The following is an 8,767-nucleotide window of genomic DNA, read 5'->3' as shown; positions in this document are numbered from 1 at the left end:
TTCATTTGGTCATAACCTACCTTTCTAACAACTTGTTTAGCTGGGTTTTCCCAAGTTTGTCTTAACAAGGCCATTCCCACTCTAGTGACTTCACCAAAATCCAGGCCAAGTTTAACATAAGGAAAGAGGTGCGCTTTGAAAAGAATTAAAAGACAAACTATTATTTACATGGAGTAAGATTTATAGATGAGAAGAGTACAGGGAGATTTCGCTGCTTTTGTGTACAAATTGCAAAAGGTTAGTAGGTAAATCAGGAAGACAATAGCAAGATCTTTACTGCAGGAGTTTGGAGTTGAATAATGAGGGCAACTGGAATACAATGCAGAGTTCTGGTTTGCTTATTTAAGGAACAAAAATATGTAAGAACTAGTCTGAAAGAGGTTCATCAGGCTAATTCCTGACACAAGAGTTTTGTCTCATTGTGAACGACTAGAAAAATTCAAAATATATCCTTCGGAGTTTGGGATACTATATCCTTTGGAGTTTGGGATACTGCTTAACAGAGGTGTGTTCCTGAGCACTGTTCATAACTTGGACTGTCTGTCAGAGGTATTCTAGGCTGGCGACCAAGAGGGCCAGGTACAATCTCTGGAAAACTGTCTGATATGCAAATTGGCTATAAACTTGAATGAGTGAAGGATGCTGAACAGCAGTGTCAGTGCTTGAATACTATCACCTCTAACAAAGTGAGACCGAGCGACATGGGTGACAGCAGGGTTTCGCTCCCAGGTGGACTCGCTCTGACCATGAAAACATGGAGCAACCATCATGAACTCGCATGGCTCTCAATGATCCTATGATTTCAGTCTCTGAGGCCAATGTGTGGGCAGCCTTCAGGAAAGTGATCCCATGGAAAACATCCAGCCCAGGTGAGGTACCTGGCTGAGTACTAAAGACCAATGCTGATCGTCTGGCTGGAGTGTTCCACTGAAATCTGTAACCCTCACTTCCGCAGTGTGAGCTACCCACCTGCTTCAAGCAAGCTTCATGTATAAGAAGAACGTGGTACTCTGCCTCAATGACTATTGTCCAATAGCACTTACATCCACTGTGTTGCAGTGCTTTGTGAGGTTGGTGATGAAATGTATCAACTCTTGCCCAAGAAGCGACTTGGATCGGCTCCCAATTTGCCTACAGCACAACAGGTCCACAGTTGGCTCGTCACTCAACCCTGGAACATCTGGACAGAAGAGGTGCATACATCTTCACGCTCTTTATCAACTACAGCTCAGCATTCAATACCATCATCCCCACAAAATGAATCAATAAGGTTCAAGACCTTGGCTTCAATACCTCCTTCTGCGTTTGGATCCTCTATTTCCTCAGTTCAAATTGTTAATGACATCTCCTCCAGGAATTAAAATTTGCTGGTGGCCTTTGTGGGATTTGAAATTCTTGGGTCTGGATAAATAATCCAGGTATCTGGATATCAATACCATTACCCTATCGTAATCAGCAACTCAAATGAGCCGATCTTTCTGCCGTTCAGCATCAGCACACACACCAACATCCAACGAGAGAAGATCTGTAGATGCTGGAAATCCAAACAACACACACAAAATGCTGGAGGAACTCAGCAGGCCAGGCAGCACCTATGGAAAAAAGTACAGTTGACATTTTGGGCCAAAACCCTTCAAGACTAGAGGAAAACAAGCCAAAGAGTGGATTTGGGTGGGTGGGTGGGTGGGGGGGGGGGGGCAAAGAGAGGAACGCCAAGCGCTAGGTGAAACTTGGAGAGGGTGGGATTAAATGAAGAGCTAGGAAGTTGGTGAAACAGACAGGCCACGGAAGAAAGACAAAAAAAGGAGAGGGGAGGAGCACCAGAGGGAGGCAATGTGTGGGCAAGGAGATAACATGAGAGGGACAGGGGATGGGAAATGGTGAAGGGGGGTGGAGGCATTACTGGAAGTTTCATAAGTCTACGTTCACGCCATCAGGTTAGAGGCTACGCAAAAGGAATATACGGTGTTGTTCCTCCAACCTAAGTGTATTCTTATCCCGACAGTGGAGGAGGCCACTGAACGTATCAGTATGAGAATGGGAAGTGGAATTAAAATGGGTGGCCACTTGGAGATTCTGCTTGTTTTGGCGGACGGATCGTAGATGCTCAGTGAAGCGGTCCCCCAATCTACATCATCTCATTGATATACAGGAGGCCACACTGAAAGCACTTAATACAGTATATGACCCTAACTGACTCAGGTGCAGTGTTGCCGCACCTGAAAGGACTGTTTGGGGCCCTGAATGGTAGTGAGGGAGGAGGTGTAGGGGCAGGTGTAGCATTTGCAAAGATAAATACCAGGAGGGAGATCAGTGGGGAGGGACGAATGGACAAGAAAGTTGCATAGGGAATTATCCCTGCAGAAAGTGGGGGGGGGGGGGGGTGTGCGGAGGGAAAGATGTGTATGGTGGTGGGATCCAGTTGGAGGTAGCGGAAGTTGTAGAGAAATTATGTGCTAGAATTGGAGGCCGGTGGGGTGGTAGGTGAGGACCAGAGGAATCCTATCCTGGGTAGCATGGTGGGAGGATGGGTTAAGAGCAGATGTGCATGAAATGGAAGAGATGCAGTTGAGGGCAATGCTGATGGTGGAGGAAGGGAAGCCCTTTTCTTTGAAAAAGGAGGACATCTCCTTCGTTCTAGAATGAAAAGCCTCATCCTGAGCAGATGCAGCAGAGATGGAGGAATCGAGAGAAGGGGGTTGGAGTTTTTACAAGTAGCAGGGTGGGACAAGGTATAGTCCAGGTAGATGTGAGAGTCCATTGGTTTATAATAGAAATTGATGGATAAGCTGTCTCCGGAGATAGAGACAGACATCGAAAAAGGGAGGGAGGTGTCAGAAATGGACCAGGTGAATTTATGGGGAGGGTGGAAGTTGGAAGAAAAGTGGATGAAATCGATGAGTTCAACAAGGGTGCAGGAAGCAGCATCAATGCAGTCATCAATGTAGTGCAGGAAAGTTGTGGGATGGTCACCTGTGTAGGCTTGGAACATAGACTGTTCCACATAGCCAATAAACAGGCAGGCATAGCTGGGACCCATGGCTACTCGTTTTGTTTGAAGGAAGTGTGAGGACCCAAATGAGAAATTATTTAGAGTAAGAACAAGTTCTGCTAAGTGGAGGAGAGTGGTGGTAGAGGGGAACTGGTTGGGCCTGGTGTCCAGAAAGAAATTAAGGGCTTTGAGGCCTTCCTGGTGGAGGATAGAGGTCTGTAAGGATTGGACATCCATAGTAAAAGTAAGATGATGGGGGCCAGGGAACTTCTGACAAGCTGGCTTCCTGCCAGTCTTGATTTGGGACTCTGAAGAAAAAGGGCAAACTTGGTTCAAAATTGAAATAAAAAGCAAATCCACCTTAAAATCTGGATGGAATAGTAGCACAACGGTTTGTGTAACGCTATTACAGACTCAAGAGATTGGGTTCAACTCCTGACGCTGTCTGTGACCCTCCTCTGGGTGCTCCGGTTTCCTCCCATATCACATTCTATGTATGGGTTACAAGGTTAATTGGTCACATGAATGTAATTGTGCAGCGCGGGCACGTTAGGCCAGGGCGACTTATTCTGTGTGGTATCACTAAATAAAAAATAATGAGAAATAGAGAATGATTGTCAGCTTAATGAAGAGTTTATTACTTTCCTGTTTGACAAATTAATTAAAACAACTGGAAAATACTTTCTCCTTGATCCATTTCATATATATACACACATACAATTATTGGGTTAGTGCAAAAGGTGCTTTCTTGAAGTTTCTCATTCATACAATCAGAACTTCACATAAAAATCAGCTACATAAATGTGTTCACTTTTACATGTCATACACAGACTCACAAACCCTATGGTTACATCATCATGGAGATGAATGGGTACACCATCAGCAAGGGCGGGACGATGCAAAGTGTAGTGGGTACAGAATAGGTCAGCCTTTTCCTGTCCCTTCACAGTCATCTTGATTTACCTCTTAAAAAACAGCACGAGTTCTATCAAAAGATTCCAGAATATGACCTTTTTAAACAAAGAGCCAAGCTACAACAGATCCGGCTTTGCTCAGTCATCCAGTCTGTCTCTCTCTCTCTTGCACACTTCTCCTTCCTACCTCTGTAATCCAGTACACATGCAATATAAAATAGGGCAGACTTTGTCACAATACAAAGCTACAGGCACTTTGAGGAGAACCCGCTCTCGAGTCAATGCAGATCTAGATACAGCATATCACCTATAATCTAACTGTTATGGTTAAACAGAAACTCTGTTAGGCAGCAACACTAAGACATGGTCTTGGATCCAAGTGATTCAGATGAAAACAGGAATTTAATTTCAGTTGAAATGTGGAGCCCTCACTTATAAAATGTTGGAGCAAGGGAAACTAGATTTTAGAAACTTTAGCATTCCTTAGATACCTGAAACCCCAAGTGATGAAGGATCACTGACCTGAAATGTTATCTGTGTTTCCCATTTCACAAATGCTGCCTGGCCTGTTGAGTGTTTCAAACACTCTGCTTTATTTCAGCTATTCAGCATCTGCACTATATTCCTTTCTGTCTGGCAATTCAATAACACATGCAAGGCCACACCCTAAATTAATAAACAGCCTCTTGAATGTTTACATGGTATGATATTACCATATTATACAACCATCACTAACTTACCAGCACTAGGGGCAGTTATTAAAATACTTGAAAATCAAAGTGTAAAATATCCGAACTCCAAATTTAGTGAGGACTAACAGGGAACAATTAAAATTTCAATCAGAAAATAATCTGGTAAAACTGTCCAAGATAGAACTGTAGTATCAGTAATCCCATTGCAAACAGAACCAATCACAGTCAACATGCTGTTAAACAGTTGTCTCAGTGCATTAGCCACTGTGAAAACAAACCAGGGTTATCTAAACTTCAGATCCCTGCCCTCTGTGGTTGGCCTAAAATACAATTAAACATCAAATCCAATGATCTCTGGGACTGCACTCCTATACAGTTGACAAATGGACAAGGTAGTCAAGAGGGTGAATGACCTTCAAGAAAGAACACATCTTGGAATTCTTTGTGAAGGACGAGGGATTTTCTGAGAGAGGAAGTGGTGATAATATGAGAATCTTTTGAAGACAGATTAAAGGAGGAGTTCCCAACCTGGGATCCATGACTTTAAAAGGTTGGGAGCCCCTGGATTAAAGGATTGCATCTGGCAATCCAACCCACCCACCCATCATCCTTGTATCAGACTGAACAGTACAAGGATCAGGTATCATTACTGTTCGTGTTGACCTTTTTAATTGACCACAAGATGCAGAAGAATGAGGCCATTTGGCCCAATGAACACACCCTATCCAACATTATCCTCTTCCCCAAATACTTTCTGTTCTATTGATTTGAAAGCATGCATTTCAAGGATAGGGATTCATCCATTAACACAATTAGGTAGGACGTCAGGATTCTAGAATTGGAAGAAAGTGATAACTAAACCACCTGGAACTATGCGGTGGGGAAATGGTCAGTGATCCTTCATTTGAGAGCCAGACTATGAGTACCTGGATAACATTGGAAACCACTGTCATGTGTGATGCTATTCTCCATGGATGTGCACACTAGTGCACGTTCAGGAGATCAGCTCACTGATATGAAGACCCACGTTCATGAGATCACGTACTGATGTGAACAGTGCACATTCAGGAGAGTGGCTCACTGACGTGAACACTGGTGCACGTTCAGGAGATAAGCTCACTCTTGTCAAATCTTGGGCCAGCCTGATTTGTACAATTCAGTCTCAAACAGGATAGGCCAAGTAAACTGGTGGGACTGTATCTTCTGTCCACCAACGATAGTGGTCGGAAGTGTAAACATTTCAGATGATGGTTAGTGAGGAACACTGCTCGTAATCTTGTTCTGGTCTAGGAGGCAGTGCAATACTATGGCGGCCCAGATGCGAGCTCTTCAGAAAGGCCAATATTCCACCTTACAACACAAAATTTTTATGAAACACGATGCTGCACCTAGCTTCTCACATCTTCAAGGGTGACAGCAAGTGTGGCCTGACCACTAAGTGAAAAGGTTATCACTCCTCACTTCTCCAATCCTTTTCACTATGCTGGAAGAGCCAGTTCTTACTGAAGTGCAGCAGCTTCGACACTTGTCCATGAAAGGCAGAATTGATACCTGCCCGCTGCACACACTGACCAAACCAACAGATGACTGAGGGCACAGAACAGTTACATTCTGTAAAACTTAAAGTGGTGCAGTACTCCTGGGGTAACGAATAAAAGGAAGGTCATCACAAAGGACAACTATCAGCTCTTTGAATCTGGGGAAACTTTGGTTAAATTCAAAACTCTCAAATGGGGCTATCATTGACCCATTGCCCATGGCAGCAGAAGGAAAGAGAACTGAAAGGATAAAGGCGAGTTACTTGCTCATTCCCACCCCTCCAACCTTCTCTAACCAGACGGGCAGACAAACAGATACCCAGCATTACAAAGCATAAAACCTGGGCATTCTGGCTTGTAAACCTGAACAATTCTCTCAGAGTCTATGATGCCTTATTCTCTAGCCAACACACCCAAAGCCTGAATAAAACTAGCACAAGTTTCTTTTGTTATGTCCGATTGGGAGGCAGGAGACAAACACTTCATTAAAGGGGTCAAACCTTTGTTATTTCATATAGACAGATGTATCTATACAAACTCTGCCTGGAGTCCTCTGAACACCAACTCTCTACCAGTGAGAATTCCCAATAATACATTGAGGGAGAATTCATTGACATACCTATACTCCACAATTGCCTCTACTGGTCTGTTCAGGCTTTGCACCAGCTCAGCTAAAATTATTTCCATTGTAGTGAAATTAAAACATAGGCAATTCATTATCTGACAAATCATACAGATGCTGTTATTTATTAACCCTTCCTCTCCTGAAGGCATCAACTCCAACTGGGACATGGTAACCCTCACATGAGACAATGAGGTTGGCAGCGCAGGCAGATGATCTGACCTGGACACCACAGCCTGGTGTTCTCCTCACACAAAATTCAATCCAGCAGCAAGAATGGGGCTTTCCCATCACGAGTCAGGACCAATTCCAGAACCCCTCCCTGCTGTTATTGAATAATGGCACATATATCTGAAGTGAAAAAGTTTCTGGGATCTTTCTGGCCCTATGTATGGGTGCAACATTAAGTTGAACCTTCAGAGCTCAGCTAGGAATGTAGCAAGATGCCACAGAGTATTAAGTACAGCTGTTCCTCCAATGTGACCAATCTGATCTGTGGTCCATTTGTACGTGCCTGAATGCATTTGTCCCTTTATGATTCTGACTCAAGAATGCAACAGGACCTTCCCATAACATTCAACCACTTCATGTAAAAAGTTCTCAACTAGTTCCACAAAGTCTGCATATACAGGATACAAATTACTCCCCTTATGGGGCCATTAACTTTAGGTAATAAATTAATATTTTGATTTATCCTCCTGTTCTTTTGGTTCACTGCACAGATTTCGAGGCAAGTATAAGATCAGCATTAACCAGTCTCCGGCTCTTTTCAGATTTTCAGTCTTCTCTCCAGTGGTAAAGATTATTTGTCCCTTTACAGCACTGGCCTAGTACCCCAGCCACACTCACTCCTCCGGCACAAACTCGCGGCTCGTGTGCCTCACCAGGGGCCGGACTCGCTCGTAAAAGAGTAGGTAGGCATTGGAGGCTTGGACTTCCTGTAGGCTTGCTCTGCGCACCGTGTCATCTGATATCCACATCCACTGGCTGCTCACCACCAACGGGTTCCTTGAGGTGGATGGTGAGCGGCGATAGGTGACAAAATGTCCTGAGTGTATGTTGCCATGGTGGACCACCACAGACATCAGTCGGAACAAGTACACTGAAGACCTGGGGGATTGCAATGAGAAGTAGTGTTTGTATTGAGGGAAAAGTCTTCTTTATCACCCCCACCACTATCACAAAATGGTACAGGGCAGCACAGTAGTGCTGTGGTTAGCACAATGCTTTACACTGCCAGCAACCTGAGCTCAACTCCCATCGCTGACTGAAAGGAGTCTGTACGTTCTCCCCGTGATGGCCTGGGTTTCATCCAGGTGCTTCAATTTCCTCCCAAAGTCCAGTGGTGGACTGGTTAGTAGGTTAGTGGTCATTGTAAATCGTCCCATGATTACGATAGGATTAAATCAGGGGATTGCTGGATGGCACAGCTTGAAGGGCCGGAAGAGGCTATTCAGAGGTGTAACCTAATAAATAAATAAATCTCCCCTCCTTACCTTGTGATCTAGTAAATAAAGATCTCACTAAAGAAACTTGCCTAGATCTTTATCTTTTGAAAATGCTAGAGTGGACATGCAGAGGATGTTTCCTATAAGGGAAAGTCTAGGACCAAAGGAGACAGCTTCAGAAGAGAAGGACATCCCTTTAAAACAGAGATGAGGAGGAATTTCTTTAGCCAGAGGGTGGCGATTCTGTGAAATTCATTGCTAAAGATGGCTATGAAGGTCGCGTCACTGGGCTTATTTAAAGTGGAAGCTAATAAGCTCTAGATTAGTAAATGCATCAATGGTTATGGGAAAAGGCAGGAGAATGGGATTGAAAGATAAATAATTCAGTCATGACTGAATGGTGGAGCAGACTCAATGGGATGAAAGGCCTAATTGTGTTCCTGTGTCTTATGGTATTCCAAGGATTTCACTGTCTATGAACTGAGAGATTTGTTGAGCCAATTCAAAGGGCAGTTATGAATCATATTGCTGTGGATCTGATGTTACATGCTGACTACAGAA

General features: G+C 43.9%; 1 protein-coding gene across 2 annotated transcripts in view; it reads right to left on the bottom strand.

The window, feature by feature from the left end:
* Positions 1-1,868: 1,868 nt before the first annotated feature.
* LOC132403980 (ubiquitin carboxyl-terminal hydrolase 30-like) overlaps positions 1,869-8,767 on the bottom strand; it is a 40,555-nt gene continuing 33,656 nt past the window's right edge. For both annotated transcript variants that reach the window (XM_059987878.1, XM_059987879.1), the window contains exon 13: positions 1,869-7,868. In XM_059987878.1, the coding sequence (XP_059843861.1) occupies positions 7,604-7,868 (265 nt within the window). In that variant the 3' untranslated portion in view covers positions 1,869-7,603. The remainder of the gene's footprint in view (positions 7,869-8,767) is intronic.

The sequence above is a fragment of the Hypanus sabinus genome, chromosome 13 (assembly GCF_030144855.1).
Source record: "Hypanus sabinus isolate sHypSab1 chromosome 13, sHypSab1.hap1, whole genome shotgun sequence".
NCBI lineage: Eukaryota > Metazoa > Chordata > Chondrichthyes > Myliobatiformes > Dasyatidae > Hypanus > Hypanus sabinus.
This window is presented reverse-complemented; position numbering and strand designations above follow the sequence as displayed.